This window comes from Gorilla gorilla, chromosome 11, assembly GCF_029281585.2.
Source record: "Gorilla gorilla gorilla isolate KB3781 chromosome 11, NHGRI_mGorGor1-v2.1_pri, whole genome shotgun sequence".
NCBI lineage: Eukaryota > Metazoa > Chordata > Mammalia > Primates > Hominidae > Gorilla > Gorilla gorilla.
In genome coordinates, this window is record NC_073235.2 from 133167898 (window position 1) to 133184059 (window position 16162).

A 16162-nucleotide genomic window follows, 5' to 3' on the forward strand; every position below is an offset into this window, starting at 1 on the left:
CTGAGGAGATAAGAGCTAGAAAGGAGGCACAGGGTGTCCTATTACTATGGAGAAAGATCAGCTGCCCCCTTATCAAAATGGCCCCTGTGACTCCACCTCCACCCCCAGATTACAATAAGCCTCTCCTCAGGCATCACTTCCTCTCCATGGCTCAATCACCATCTAAGATCTGTTGATTTCTAAACATACATCTCCAGCTCAGACCTGTCGTCTTGACTCCCTTCCCCAATTGCCTGAAGACCTTTATTTAAAGACCTGAAGAACTTCTCTCTTTGGAAGCTGCATCTGTCATCTATTGCTGTGTAATGTAACAAACTATCCTGAAACTTAATGGCTTAAAACAATCATCATTTCATTTGCCACTTCTGTCAATCCCAACTTTAAAATATCTCTAACTTGTCCATTTCTCTTCATCCCCAGCACGAACACCCTAATCTAGACCCCTGTCACTCTCACTAAAATTAGAGGAACAGTCTCCTATCTGGCCCCCAATCTTGCTCCTCTCAAGTCTGCACTTCAGCTGAATGGACTTTTCCAAAATAGAAACCAGTTGATATGACTTTCGTGTTTGAAACCCAGTGCCTTCATGTGGCCCTTAGCAGTAGATCAACACTGCTTGGAGTGGTGAATTGAAGGATGTCTACCACGCACCTGCGCGTTCCCCATCACCCACCTCTCGCCCTTTCATGTCACATTCCCACCACACTAAGCTTCCTTTACTTACTGGAATTTGCCAAGCTCTCTTTCTTTCATCTCTGCCTTTATATATGCTTTTGGGAAAACAGTTTGGGGTAATCTTCCAAAGGTGAAAATATACATACCCTATAACCCAACAATTATATTCCTCAGCAGAAACCAACAGAAATGTGTGTTATGTCACCAAAACACATAGAAAAGAATGCTCAAGGCAGCATTATTCATAGAAGCCAAATGCTTGAAATTGTACAAATGAATAAATAATTCATGGCTTATTTCTATAATGGAATACTATCTAGTAGTGAAAATAATTATACAAAATGAATACAGATGACTTTCACAAGCATGTTGAGTAAAATATCCATACAATTTTGGGGGATTTGGCTTCTTTTGGGAGATCTATATATATTGAGAGAGAGGTAAAGGGAGAGAGAAAGAGTGGAGAGAAAAGAGATTATTCCATTTTTATAAATTACACAACAAGCAAAATTAACCTTAGTGTTGGAAACCTCAATGGTAGTTGTCTTTGAGCAAGTTAGTGGAAACAGTTAGAGGGAAGTGTCACCAGGAGGTGTCTGGGGTATTGGTAATCTGTTTCTTGATCAAAGTGATTTACTTCCTTCATGATCATTCAAAACCCACTTTTATTCATGTGTCTTATACTGCAATTATAATTTTTATTTTTTTTTAAAAAAGCAAAATATTAACCATCAAAGAATGAGAAGAGTAGGTAAAGGGAAAGGTAAAAAACAAAACAGAGCCAAGAGAGGCACAAAGGAAGGGACAGAGTTGAGCAAAAGGAAAAACACGGAGGTGGGGTGAAGGTCTAGCCCCAGCAGTGAAATTGCAGAGAGGGGGAGTTATTAATGATGGTGAAGGAGGTCCACTGGGGAGACAAATGAAAATTCTTCATTTATTACAATTAGGCCCAGAGGCAGAGCTACACAACCATGGAATCCAAATTAATTCCTGTTCTGTGCGACTGGTCGATATAAAAAAGGAAAAGCCATTTTCTAATTCAAAAGTTGAGTGCCAAGCCCAAGCAAGAACTCATCATAACCAGGCATCTGACATAATAGGTAAGGCTGACTGGGAGAATTTGTAACTGTGAGTCACAGGTTACCAGGTAAGGGGCTCGGGGACTTCATCAGGGACCATCGGGGCAGTGCGGGTAGCCTGGGATGGAGGCAGGAAGGGAAAGGGGCTGGTACCTGATGCAGTGAGTCTTCAGCTTGACAGAAGAAAGTCCTTAGGAGTTGGGAAAATACCAGAAGACAGAAATGGAGGTAATCAGTAAGAATGTCAGAGAGGCTATTTCTGAAGTCAGAGAGGGCTGGGCCTGATGGCTCATGCCTGTAACCCCAGAACTTTGTGAGGCTAAGGCGGGCGGATTGCTTGAGTCCAGGAGCTCAAGATCAGCCTGGGCAACATGGCGAAACCCCATCTCTACAAAAAATATAAAAATTAGCCAGACAAGGTGACACATGTCTGTAGTCCCAGCAACTTAGGAAGCTGAGGCAGGAACATCATTTGAGCCTGGGGTGCAGAAGTTGCAGTGAGCCAAGATTCTGCCACTGCACTCCAGCTTGGGCAACAGAGCAAGACTCTGTCTCAAAAAAGAAAAAAAAAAAAGGAAAAAATAAATAAAAAATAAAAAAGAGAGGAAGGCATGGGAGAGGAGTTTAAAAAAAAAAAATCAGAGAGCCAAGATATTCACAAGAGGAGATGGGGAGGGAAACACATCAAGACAAAGAGAGGTATAAAGAGACACCATCGCTGGAAACAGAGGCAGAAGCAGGGAAGATGGCAGAACAAAGAGGAAAGATGAGAAGTAAAATGAGAGTGAAAGAAAAAAATAGAATGAGGGTTGGGGTAAGAACAGTGTCAGTGGATGGGCACGACTGCCTTCTGTGTGTCAATTTTATCAGCTTTTGGTTAAGAACTTGGAACAAACTGCAGGTGGCATGCATTCAAGGAACACTCCAGGTTCTTGAGTTAACTTAGCTTCCTGGGTCTTCCTAGTGCTCTCATTGTGGAATTTCCTGGTGCATGGACTCCTTGGTCACACCCTGAGACTCTTAATGGTTTTTGCTCCTTTGCGCAGTCATCAGCAGTGAGGACTCTGAAGGATCCACTGACGTTGATGAGCCCTTAGAAGTCTTCATCTCAGCACCGAGAAGTGAGCCTGGTAAGGAAGTTTGGGAGAGCAAGGCCTGGGCTGTGGGAATCTGATTTAAGAGCTACTGTTTCCTGAGGCATTTTATTCTGAGCTCATTCTGTACAATGGATCCAGTTTATCCTGGGATCCCATTCTTTGCATTAATTTTACTTGACCTTTTTGGAAAATGCAGGGAGACAAGAAATTGTTATAAACTTATTTTTGAGAATTAGCCTTCTTTCTTGATGGATTCTATTAATCAATATTCATACCCATACATTGATTATATAGTAGGAATAGGCTAGCCAAGTGATGAGTTTGTTTTTAAAACTAACTAGTTGCTATGCCTATATAGTGTTAGATTTATATAGTGATTTTTATAGAGAACAGAAAACTAAATATTCCTTTATGGGAAGATCTTATTGTCATCTGATCACAAACTTTGAATAGGGTCAAAAGACATCTCATCCAACTATCTGGTGTTGGCAAAAACAAACACCTGAGATAAAATATTCTGCAACTTGAAGTATTGTTTCTGATAGAGTTCTTCAGCAAGTCATGGCACATTTAGTGATTTTTTTTGAAAGACTTTTGCAAATTGTCTTATTTTTAAATTTACAATAACCTTAAAGGGGTAGACAGAAGAGAGATTCTCATCCTTGTTTCCTAGATGAGAGAACACAATTGCATAAATGTTTCAAAGTCATCTGCAAAATCTCATGGTAAATTAAAGGAAAGACAAGACTAGCATCCTGGATTCTGAGTTACTTCCTTTGTGAAATGAAAGAGAGAAACATTATTAAAATCTTGTATTATCTCAATGCTATTTGCAGCATGAGTTGTCATAAGATTTATAACATAAATACTTATCATAAGTATGCAAATTGGTTAATTTGTTTTGCCCTTTACTTTCTAGATCCAGAGGATATTAGAAATATGCCACTTTAGAGAAAATACACTAGGGAAAGACCTAAGAGCAAAGAAGAACCTCATCTTGATGTTATAAAATAACAATGTAATAATACATTCATTCTAATTGCTCACTGTATCTTTCAAAGTAAAATGTAAATTTGCATTAGTTTTTAGACAATATGTACTCTAACTTTGAACTTAGTGTAAGCAATCTGCTCTAAAAAATAGTCCCAAAATATGTCTTTGGCTCAAATACATGAGGAGATTATTTCTCGGCCTTGTAAACAATTCAGGAAGGCACTGGGTTGGTGGGAGGTAGAAGAAGCTCACGAATTTAACAGAAGATCTTCAAGGTCCCCCTGCATGAAAAATAGAAGCAGAAACAAAGGAAATGTGGAATGGCAAGCAGAAGGGATAAGAAGTAAAAGAAGCGTGGGAAAGCAAAGGCCAAGCAAGGCAAACTTTCCCTCTGGGGACAAGAATGGAGTATCACTAACCCACAATGAAGGTTAGTTGAAAGGAAAGACAAGCATGGCCTGTGTACAGGCGAGGACTTGCACAGATTTTCAAGGTTTTCTAGGTTTTCTTATTAGCGAATTTCCTACTGAATTGATTCCTTGGTCACACACTGAGACCTCTAAAGAATCCCATTCTTTTGTGCAGTGATCAATAATGACAACTCTTTAGAATCAAATGATGAAAAGGAGGGCCAAGAAGCCACTTGCTCACGACCCCAGATTGTACCAGGTAAGAATATTAGAGTTGCAACCCGAGACTGTAGAATATCCAGAGTACAAATCCAGAGCTCTGTTTTCTTGATTAATTTCATTCTCAGTGGTCTCCTTATGCCTTGATTCCATAAATTCTAGAATATCACTTTCTACATTTAACCTCTCTGGCCCTATTGAGAAATGGAAGACATTAGGAAGGCGTTATAAACTCTTGTTTAACTGGATTGGTTCAATCGATTGATACATTGAAAATGTAGCAAAAATATGCTAGTAAAATAACAGTCTTTTTAACAACAAACTATCAACAGTTATTATTTCAAGAGTTGAAATAATGTACTTATTCTCTACTACTACCCTTTATATTTGATAGAGCATGATAAGCACAGTCTTCCTTTGTTCATTGATAATATTGTCTTAATCACAAGCTCAGAAAGTCTTCAAAGAATACTTTGTGCTGCTATTTAATTATTAATGGCAAAAAAAAGTGACTTCAACTATACCCAAACCCAAATTATAGTTCACTTATTGGCTTACATTGTGATTTTTCACAGGGCTTTTGAAAATGAACCTTCATTTCCCCATCACAAAAACCTTAACAGGGAGGTAGGGTAACTAGTTTATCCCTGCTTTATATGTGAGAAAATGGGAGCTAGTGGTGTTTAAGAGTCATTTATGACCAGGCGCAGTGGCTCACACCTATAATCCCAGCACTTTGGGAGGCTAAGGCAGGTAGGTGGCTTGAGCTCAGGAGTTGAGATCGGCCTGGACAACATGGAGAAACTCCATCTCTACCAAAAATACAAAAATTAGTCAGGCATGGGCCGGGTGCAGTGGCTTAATCCTGTAATCCCAGCACTTTGGGAGGCCGAGGCAGGCAGATGATGAGATTAGGAGTTCGAGACCATCCTGGCCAATATGGTGAAACCCTGTCTCTACTAAAAATACAAAAATTAGCCAGGCATGGTGGCGCTTGCCTATAGTCCCAGCCACTCGGGAGGCTGAGGCAAAAGAATCACTTGAACCTAGGAGAGGGATGTTGCAGTGAGCCAAGATCATGCCACTGCACTCCAGCCTGGGTGACAGAGCAAGACTCCATCTCAAAAAAAAAAAAAAAAAAAAAAAATTAGCCAGGCATGGTAGTGTGTGTGCACCTGTGATCCAGCTACTCGGGAGGCTGAGGTGAGAGAGTCACTGGAACCTGGGAAGTTGAGGCTGCAGTGAGTTACGATTGTGCCACTGCACTCTAGCCTGGGTGACAGAGTGAGACCCTGTCTCAAAAAAATAAGTAAAAAAGAACTAGATCATGTATTTTGAGAGAACGTAAATGGAGCTGGAGGCTATTATCCTTAGCAAAGTAACACAGAAACAGAAAACCAAATACCATATGTTCTCACTTGTAAGTGGGATCTTAATAATAAGAACTTATGAACACAAAGAAGGAAACAGCAGATGTTGGGGTCTACTTGAGGATGGAGGGTTGGAGGAGGGAGAGGAGAAGAAAAGATAACTATTGAGTACTGGGCTTAATACCTGGGTGATGAAATCATCTGTACAACAAACTCCTGTGACACACATTTACCCATGTGACAAACCTTCACATATACCCCCAAACCTAAAATAGAAGTTGAAAAAATTAATTAAAAAGAGGCATTTCCAAATAATACACACAGAGGATTACGGGGAGAGCTGGGCAGGATCCCAACATTATGACCCTGAACCTCCAGAACTGGATTCACTAGAAGGAGAGAGAGAAAAACGCTCATCAAAACTTTGTTATTGGCAGGGCACGATGGCTCAGATCTGTAATCCCAGCATTTTGGGAGGCTGAGGCAGGTGGATCACCTGAGCTCAGGAGTTCGAGACCAGTCTGACCAACACAGTGAAACCCCGTCTTCACTAAAAATACAAAAATTAGCCGGGCTTGGTGGTGCACAACTATAATCCCAGCTACTCAGGAGGCTGAGGCAGGAGAATCACTGGAACCTGGGAGGCAGAAGCTACAGTGTACCAAGATTGCACCACTGCATTCCAGCCTGGGTGATAGAGCAAGACTCCATCTCAAAAAAAAAAAAACTTTGTTATTAACCCAAGCCCATTTGCCATGTCAGTTGTCATAGAATTTATAAGTCTCTTGCATACAAATAACGGGTTTCTCCCTTTTACTTTACAGAGCCCATGGATTTCAGAAAATTATCTACATTCAGAGAAAGTTTTAAGAAAAGAGGTAAGAGAAAGCTTTAGGAAAAGAGGTAAGAGAAAATAACTTCTCTTCATGGTTATAAGTGAACAATATTTTCTACAGAAGAGTCAGTCTAATTCCTTACTATATCCTTCAAAGTAAAATATAAATTTGCTTTAAATTTCAATGGTTCCTATTTTAGCTTTTGTATTAAGGAGGTTGGCTAACTACTGTAACATATGAACCCAAAGAAGTCAATGACCCCAACACAACAGAAGGTTTTTTTTTTTTTTTTAGTAGAAGTTTATATTTTTTTCAACTGAATATTTCAAGGATTTTTAGATGAGGGAAAGGTTGGGCTCTGTTTCAAGCAGTTCTTCAGGGAAGCAGGCAAGTAGAAGATCTGCCTTCTCCCATCCTAGACTTTCATGGTTGCCCTGAGAGAGAAGCAAATTTACAAATAAATACAAATCCATATACAAAAACCACAACAAAACCATAAAGGGACAAGTAAAGAAAGATAATGTGGTGTAAGAAGACAGAGGGCCAAGACAAAGCAGAGATGCCCACTGGGGCTAAAATTTTCTCAGCCTCAGGCTCAGGTGACAGTGAGGGATAAAATACTAACCTTGAGCCACACAAATTTGAATGAAAAGGCAGATCATGGAGGTTTGAGGGCACGGACATTCTTGCCCTGAAGTTTCAGAGCATCACAAATTTTCCTAGTTTCCTTTTCATAGAATATTATTCTGACTTGGTTCCCTTATCATACATTGAGACCTCCAAAGGACATTTGCTCCTTTCTGCAGTGATAGGACAAGACCACGACTTTTCAGAATCCAGTGAGGAGGAGGCGCCCGCAGAAGCCTCAAGCGGGGCACTGAGAAGCAAGCATGGTGAGAAGGGTAAGAACAGCTCCCTTGACTTCAGGGCTCTGACTTCAGAGCACCTCTTCCCTGATGCACTGTGCTCTGAGCACACACAACAGCTATCCAGGAGCCAGTTCTCTGCATCTACCTCATCTGGCCATTTTGAAAAATGCAAAGAAGTCACTCTAAATTCAGGCTTAACAAGATGGTTGTGGTTGAATGGCAGTGGCCTGTTTACTACATACTGCCTGTATTAGTCCATTTTCATGTTGCTGATAAAGACATACCTGAGACTGGGTAATTTACAAAAGAAAGAGGTTTAATGGACTTACAGTTCCACATGGTTGGGGAGGCCTCACAATCATGGCAGAAGGTTAAAGTCACGTCTCACATGGCGGCAGACAAGAGAAGAGAGCTTGTGCTGGGAAACTCCCCCTTATATAATCATTCAGATCTTGTGAGACTTATTCACTATCACAAGAACAGCACAGGAAAGATCTCTCCCCATGATTCAATTACGTGCCACCAGGCCCCTCCCACAACACATGGGAATTCAAGATGAGATTTGGGTGAGGACACAGCCAAAGCATATCACTGCCAGACCTATTAACTCCAAAGTATTGGATTTATGTAGTGATTTCTACTTCTGCCCGTTCTCTGTTTTGTAAAGAAAAGAAAGTACACTAGTCTGTTATTGCCTGATTTTGTCACAAACTTGTTCAAAATTCCAAAGCTTCTGGTCATACTCTCTAGTTACTGACAGAAAGAAAGCCTCCTGTTTCTTACCATCAGATTCAATTCATAGCTTTTGACAGATGGCCCCCAACATGAAATTGGCCAAATAGTGATATTTGAAAATATATTTACAAATAAGATCTACTTGCATCTTTACAACAACCTAAAAGGTGGACGAGATAACTATTGTTCCCCCCATTTGACAGATGGGGAAACTAAGGCACACTTAAGGATCTTTTTTCTTTGCACATCACATATGGAAAGTTATAGGAGGAGACAAGACTAACAACCCAAACTCTTAATAAACATTCATAATCCTCTATAAAACCTTCAAAGCCAGATGTACTTCAAAGTTCAAAAAATGTTTTATTATTTTAGAAAGACAATGTGGTTTATATTCTATATACAACAAAATACCCCAGTAGGATCCAGGGAAGAATCCCATTCTCAAATATACTAATGTTTATACAGCAAATTATATAAATATTCACACCAAATATGATAAGATTTTACATGGACTCATGGCAACTCAAGTCCAGATTCACTGCCAAATTAGTTAGCTGCAAACCTATGAAAACAATACTGGTTATTAAAATATCTTTGAGGCCAGGTGTGGTGGCTCATGCCTATAATCCCAACACTTTGGGAGGCTGAGGCAGGTGGATCTTTTGAGCCCAGGAGTTCAAGACCAGCCTAGGCAACATGGCAAAACCCCATTTCTACCAAAAAATGCAAAAAATTAGCTGGGCATGGTGGTGGTGCATGCCTGTAGTCCCAGTGATGTGGGAGGCTGAGGTGGAAGGATCATTTGAGCCTGGAAGGTCAAGACTGCAGTGAGCCAAGATTGCACCACTGCCCTCCAGCTTGGCTGACAGAGTGAGACCCTGTCTCAAAAAAAAAAAAAAAAAAAAAGTCATTGATTTTGCAATTAGGGCTAAAGGATTGTGGGTCTGTGCTCCATTTGATAGTAATCTCTTTCCCTTAGATGGGAAGAGACAGAAATGATCCTCATAGAATATTTATAGTCCAAATTCTGTCAACAGTGTAAGCAGTGATAAGATTTATAGATCTTTTAGTTAGATATTATTGATTTGGTTTTCCTTTACTTTCTAGCTCCTATGACTTCTAGAAGTACATCTACTTGGAGAATACCCAGCAGGAAGAGACGTAAGAGCAATTAAAAACTCTTGATGTAACAAATGTCTTTCTTTGCTGCAAAAGCCACATTCACTTTTTATGTTATATCCTTTAAAATAAAAAGTTAATTTGTTGGGATTTTAGATGATTTGCATTTTAAATTTTCAATTAGATGAGTTGGGCTGGTATAAAACACAAGCCTCAAAATGTTCAAAGGCACAAGTGCAACATAAGTTTATTTTTCACTCACATAAATAGGATAAAGTAGTTCCTGAGTAGAGGGGGTGCCCACACAGTCATTCAGGGCCCAGCTGATGGAGGCTCTGACATCTTTAAGATGTTGCTTCCATGGTTCCCTTGGATAAGAAACCGAGATGGAAGCAGAAGTATGTGCAAACTAATAATGAAAGCCTAAGAAGCGTAAGAAACAACATCGTCCTAGGATTGTATTCAGAAAAGATTGAACCTTATGTATGTTCCTTTTATTTGATTATGCATGAATGAGATAGGAGACAACAATGGAAGGATCCACACTGATCTGTTGACTTCACTAGCTGGGAGACCAGAGACAGAATAGGGTAGGAAAAGAGAGCTTTGGGGTTATATACATTTGCATTCATTGGTCTTCTTATGACAAGCATATATTGCTTTCTTAATTTGAAACCACCCAATGAAATGGATGATTTATAATAAATACATATTTTTCCCAAAGTTAAAAAAAAAAAAGAAGAAGAAACAATGTCATCCCCAGCCCCAGGCTCCTGGAGCAATCTTGACCAACAGGTCAGATGATCAAAGCCAAAGGGTGGCCTAGTGGTGGGACTATTTCTCCCCCTCCTCCACAAGCTTCTCTTGTTCAGTTTTGCTTTTAAAGAATTCCCTGCTGCTTCCTAAGACTCAGACTAAGACTGTTAAGGAATTTTATTTTTTTCTGCAGGTTTCAGCAGTAGTGACTTTTCAGACCTGAGTAATGGAGAAGAGCTTCAGGAAACCTGCAGCTCATCCCTAAGAAGAGGGTCAGGTAAAGAAGATTAGGATGCCAAGACTTGGCCTGCAGAATGTCAGGAATGTGAATTAAAAGCTGCTGTTTCCAGACGCTTTTTATTCTGAGCACCTTCACTACCTTGTATCCAGTTCATCTGGGAACTCCTTTTTGCATTTTAGAAAATGGAAAGAGGCAGGAAATTGTGATAAACTCATGTTTAACAGAAAGAGTTTCACTGACTAAATGTATGTAATTATATTTTGTTGTTGTAGAAGAAATAAATAGCAAATTTGTGGTATTCTTTTTTTTAAACCTGCTCTCATTCCTATTAACACTAAGATCTTAGATTTTTATAGTGATAAATGGGTTGACATCATTGTCGTTTGTAATTGTAAAGCCTCAAAAGACAACTGTTCCTACTATGTAATTATAGACAGAAATAAAAACTTCAGATCAAACACTCTCAAACGTTAGTATAGTTTTTGGTAGATGTCCTTCATCATGTAATTGGATTATATTGTGTTATTTCGATGTATTTTGGCAAATAATATCTTATTTTGTCATCACAAAATTTTTAAGACATAGGCAGGCTAACTATACCCATTTTGGGGTGAGGAAATAGATGTACAGAAGTATTAGGGCCAAAAAACTAAAGAAACAATAGAAACAATAGAAACTAGCAACCCAGGTGTTGCTAGTGGGTGACTGTTGTATGTAACAGACAGGAGGATAAGAGCTGTGTCATTTAAGTCAAAGTCCAAAGAAGATGCGCAAGGAACTCAGAATATTCACAGGAGACTATACCAGTGCCTGATGCAAGAAAGCTTATTTAACAACCACTGTGTGTGTGTGTGTGTGTACACATGCATATATTTGTTACATATAACATGTATACATACATAAACACACACATATGTGTGTGTATATATGTATATTGGTTAATACATATAATCTTTAGGGGGAGGGAAAAATAAAAATCGCAAACAGACAGAGATAATAGGAATGGAACCAGCTATATAATATACAAAATACCTAGAAAGGTAGAAGCAAAATAGATAAACATAGAAATAAAGGAGAACAGAACATCATTGATGGAAACAGAAAAAGCAACACAGGAGACAAGAAAAATCAAAGGGAGATGAGCTCACCGAATTAAAGAGACAGAGACAAAAATGTATAGCAGCAGGGCAATGGGCAGAAAAATGAGAAGTGAGGAGGAGAACGAAGTGTGGCCAGATAGAGTAGGGCTATGAGGTGTACTCATTGATATAGGTGTATTTTTTTGTCAGTCCGTTTAAGCTCTGAAAGTAGTTCAGCATGACCACATTGAGACAGGTTCCCTGGTTTCCTCGTCACTGTCTATAGTCTATTATTTCCTTGTTTGTCTTTATCGTCCTGTGAATTTAGAGCTCCTCCAATGAATACACAAAGAGAGTCAGAAGAGATGCAGCCCATTAGCTTGTGATGGAGAAGCCAGTTATGATGTTCAGTTCATTATTAATTATCTTTTTTTTCCTACTTGCATGGAGGAAAAGCTCTTTTTTCTTTTCCTTACCTATCCCCCAAAACATATGCACACATACATACACACCACACACACAAAGACTTGTGCACAGACTCAGGCTGCTTGCAACAGGTTTGAGGGAGCGAAAAGAAAAAGAAGAGCTGGGCTCCTGAATGGAGGGAGGAGACACTGAGTGGATAAAGTAAGGAGAAAGAATGGAGAAAGGTAGGCTACAGTCACCAAATGAAAAGATATAAGAGTCAGCTTCAAGTTTTTCTAAGTGGACAAGGAATTCAAATATTCCAGGTAGGGGAATTTTGTGGGGGAGGGAGGGATAATTTTCAACACACTTCTCAGAAATTGTACCAGAAACATGAAAATAAAGTTGCTGATTGATTGACAGCCTTGCAAGGTAGAAAGCTCATAAAGAACAGACAAAGGTTAATAGAGATGGCTATGTGGTCAGTGTCCAAACAGCAGGCATTTGGTGATGAAAGTAATAACCTGTGAGATAAAGATGAATATAGATGAAGAAAATGTGGATAAAGACAAAGATTGAAATTGCAAAAAGAGTCAAGATCAAGATAAGGGCCAGGCACAGTGACTCATGCCTGTAATCCCAGCACTTTGGGAGGCCGAGGTGGGCGGATCACGAGGTCAGGAGATCAAGACCATCCTGGCTAAAACAGTGAAACCCCATCTCTACTAAAAACAAAAAAAATTAGCCAGGCATGGTGGCGGGCAGCTGTAGCTCCAGCTACTCAGGAGGCTGAGGCAGGAGAATGGCGTGAACCTTGGAGGCAGGTCTTGCAGTGAACCGAGATCGCACCACTGCACTCCAGCCTGGGCGATCAAGCAAGACTCCGTCTCAAAAAAAAAAAAAAAAAAAAAGTCAAGACAAGATTCAGAGAAACAAGCTAGAAGAGAGAACAGAAGGAGGAAGTGATAGTAGAAAGAAGTTCACCTCAATAATAAAACTAGATCTAAAGATATAAACAGAAAAACAGGTGGAATGAGATACATTCAAAGGGTGATGAGTGGTGTAAAAAATTAGGTACAACAAGAAGTATGTAAAGAGAATTAAAAGATGACAGAAAAATGGAGGCAAGAAGGGGGAAGTGTAAATGGGAGAGAAGAGAATGATGGAGAAATTGTAGGATCTGAAATGACCATGAGATAAAAGCAACTTTAGCACAAGGCATGATTCATAATAGCAGTAAGTTTTCAGAATAAGGTGTCCCCTGGCCCCTCTGACTCACCCAGATTACAAAAGGCCTCACCCAGGCATTTCATCCCCTCCTGTGATTTCAGTCACCACCCACAACCTCATGATTCCTACATGTGTATCTCCAGCCAGCCCTGTCTTCTAAACACATTCATCCAAGTGTCAGAAGGCTCCTGTTGGAGGTCCTGAAGGCCTTAGACTTCACCACTTGGATGTTACTCAAGACCTTCAAACTTAACACCTCCAAAACTGAGCACATCATCTTTTTCCCTAAAACCAGCCTTTGCTCCTCCAGTGTTCTTCATCACTGAAACAAACTATTAATTGACCCTTTATTTCAAGATGAAATTCTCAGGGTTGTTTATGAACAGAAGGGACAAATACAGTGAGGAACCACAAAAGAGAAAGAGATTTCAGATGTAGAGCCCGTCTTAATTTAGCTGTGGGGAGTGGGTAGTCACTAATGTTGGGGGAAAGGAGAATCTTTGAAGGGGAGTGGGCACAAATAAAAATGTTTACAAATCACAATTTAGGATCACAGCCACAAGAACCTGAAAATAAGAAGTGCTCCTGTGTCATGTGTTTCCCAAAAGGTGTGCCAAGAAGCCAAGAAGCAAGGACTGAAAGTAGTCAAGCATCTGACATGATGGGTAAGGCTACCCTAGGGTCTTGGGATGGAAGTGGCTCAGTGGATATCACAGACACTGGGTAGGGATGTGGGAAGTGATCAGAGTTGAAGCAAAGCATCAAACAGCCTCTGGATCACCAACAGGAAGTGGGCCCACAGGCCCCAAGCTTCAGAATTTCAAAAGTCTGAAATCGTAGTCCCGGTTTCCTGCTGCACTTGACTGTGAGCAGACTGTGACAAAGGACAGGTTTGCTGCTGCCAGAATCCTGTTCTCTACATTTGCTTAACCTGACCCTTTTGGGAACTGCAGGGAGGCAAGAGATCATTATAAAGTCATGTTTAACAGAATGGGCTCTCTTGGTTAGGTGGTAAAAAAATACACTGGTAAACACAGTAGTATCTCACTATATTAGCATATCAATAGTAAAGTGTTGAATTTATAAAGCGAGTTCCATCCTTGTTCTTGAAAAAAAAAAAAAAAAAACATGTTCTTCCACTCACAGGTAATAGTGTCATTTTGCCACAACTTTGGAAAGGCCTAAAAAGACAAATAGTCCTGCTACCTGTCAGGAAAAAAAAATCAGATACCTACTCTTACGTTAATTAATACATCGTTTTGAAAGATATCCTCTGGACTGTTATTGATTTATATAGTGATTTCCTATTAACTCTTGCAAGTGAGATATTTAATATTCATAAAAATTTTAAAGCTGAACAGGATAACTGTTGCTGTCCCTGTTTCATAAATGAGGAAATTGGTGCATAAAAGTAATGAAGAGCTGTTTCAAAGTCTCAGAGAACTAGACGAAGACCTTAGACATCAATTCAGTGTCTGTTTCCTTTGGAAGGAAGACAGATAAATTATACTCAGAATATTGTTATAAACGCAAGCCTTCCATGCAGTGTGAATTGTCATAAGATTTATAAATTTTACTTATAAATTACAGTTCTCTGACCACTACCTGTCACTTTCTAGATACCATGGATGTTGAAAACAATTCTACTTTGGAAAAACACAGTGGGAAAAGAAGTAAGAACAAATAAGAATTTACTTAATTTTTATGTTACAAATGAACTATTTTTTAATGCCACGGTTTATTATCATCATTTTCTTTTTTCAACTTTTATTATAGATTAAAGGGTGCATGTGCAGGTTTGTTACATGGGTAAATTGTGTGATGCTGAGGCTTGGTGTCCCAAAAATCCCATCACCCAGGCAGTAAGCATAGTACCCAACAGATGGTTCTTCAGCCCATGCCACCCTCTCCCCCTGCCCCATCTAGTGGTCCCCAGTGTCTCTTGTTCTCATCTTCACATTTATGTGTATTCGATGTTTAGCTTCCACTTGTAAGTAAGAACATGCAGTATTTGGTTTTCTGTTCTTGCATTAAGTTGCTTAGGATAATGGCCTCCAGCTCCATCCATGTTGCTGCGAAGGGCGTGATTTCATTCTTTTTATGGCTGCATAGTATTTCATGGTGTATATGTGTGCCAAATTTTCTTTATCCAATTCACTGTTGATGGGCAACTAGATTGGTTCCATGTCTTTGCTTTTGTGAATAGCACTATAAGGAACATATGAGTGCATGTATCTTTTTGATAGAACAAGTTATTTCCCTTTGGGTATATACCTAAAGGTAGTGGGATTGCTGGGTAGAATGGCATTTCTGTCTTTAAGTCTTTGAGGAATCTCCACACTGTCTTCCACAGTGGTTGAACTAATTTTACACTCCTACCAACAGTGTATGAGCATTCCTTTTCCTCCACAACCTCACCAGCATCTGTTATTTTCCTGACTTTTTAATAATAGCCACTCTGAGTAGTGTGAGATGGTATCCCACTGTGGTTCTGATTTGCATTTATCTGATGATTAGTAATGTTGGGCATTTTTTTCATGTTTGTTGACCACTTGTATGTCTTCTTTTGAGAAGTGTCTGTTCATGTCCTTTGCCCATTTTTTAATTGGATTTTTTTTGTTTTTTGCTTGTTGATTTGTTTAAGTTCCTTGTAGATTCTGGATATCAGACCTTCGTTATATGCACAGTTTGCAAAAATTTTCTCCCATTCTGAAGGCTGTCTGTTTACTCTTTTGGTCATTTCTTTTGTTGTACAGAAGCTATTTAGTTTAACTGGGTCCCACTTGTCAATTTTTGTTTGAGTTGCAATTGCTTTTGGAGACTTAGCCATAAATTCTTTGCCAAAGCCTATGTCAGGAAGGGTATTTCCTAGGTTTATTCTAGGATTTTTATAGTTTTAGGTCTTACATTTAAATCTTTAATCTATCTTGAGTTAATTTTTGTATAGGATGAGAAGTATGGGTCCAGTTTCATTTTTCTTCATATATCTAGCCAGTTATTCCAGCATCATTTATTGAATAGACAGTCCATTTCCCATTGCTTATTT

At 39.4% G+C, this 16162-nt stretch overlaps 1 protein-coding gene across 9 annotated transcripts in view; it reads left to right on the forward strand.

Moving 5' to 3' along the window:
* SP100 (SP100 nuclear antigen) overlaps nt 1-16162 on the forward strand; it is a 127620-nt gene that overhangs the window by 43245 nt on the left and 68213 nt on the right. For 5 of the 9 annotated variants that reach the window (XM_019022213.3, XM_019022214.4, XM_063695262.1 and 2 more), the window contains 9 exons: nt 1623-1775; nt 2801-2884; nt 4430-4513; nt 6668-6721; nt 7486-7581; nt 9394-9447; nt 10355-10438; nt 13665-13781; nt 14736-14789. In XM_019022213.3, coding sequence (XP_018877758.1) covers nt 1623-1775; nt 2801-2884; nt 4430-4513; nt 6668-6721; nt 7486-7581; nt 9394-9447; nt 10355-10438; nt 13665-13781; nt 14736-14789 — 780 coding nt within the window. The remainder of the gene's footprint in view (nt 1-1622; nt 1776-2800; nt 2885-4429; nt 4514-6667; nt 6722-7485; nt 7582-9393; nt 9448-10354; nt 10439-13664; nt 13782-14735; nt 14790-16162) is intronic. The other 4 variants (XM_019022215.3, XM_055379678.2, XM_055379681.2 and 1 more) reach the window with 1 other exon arrangement.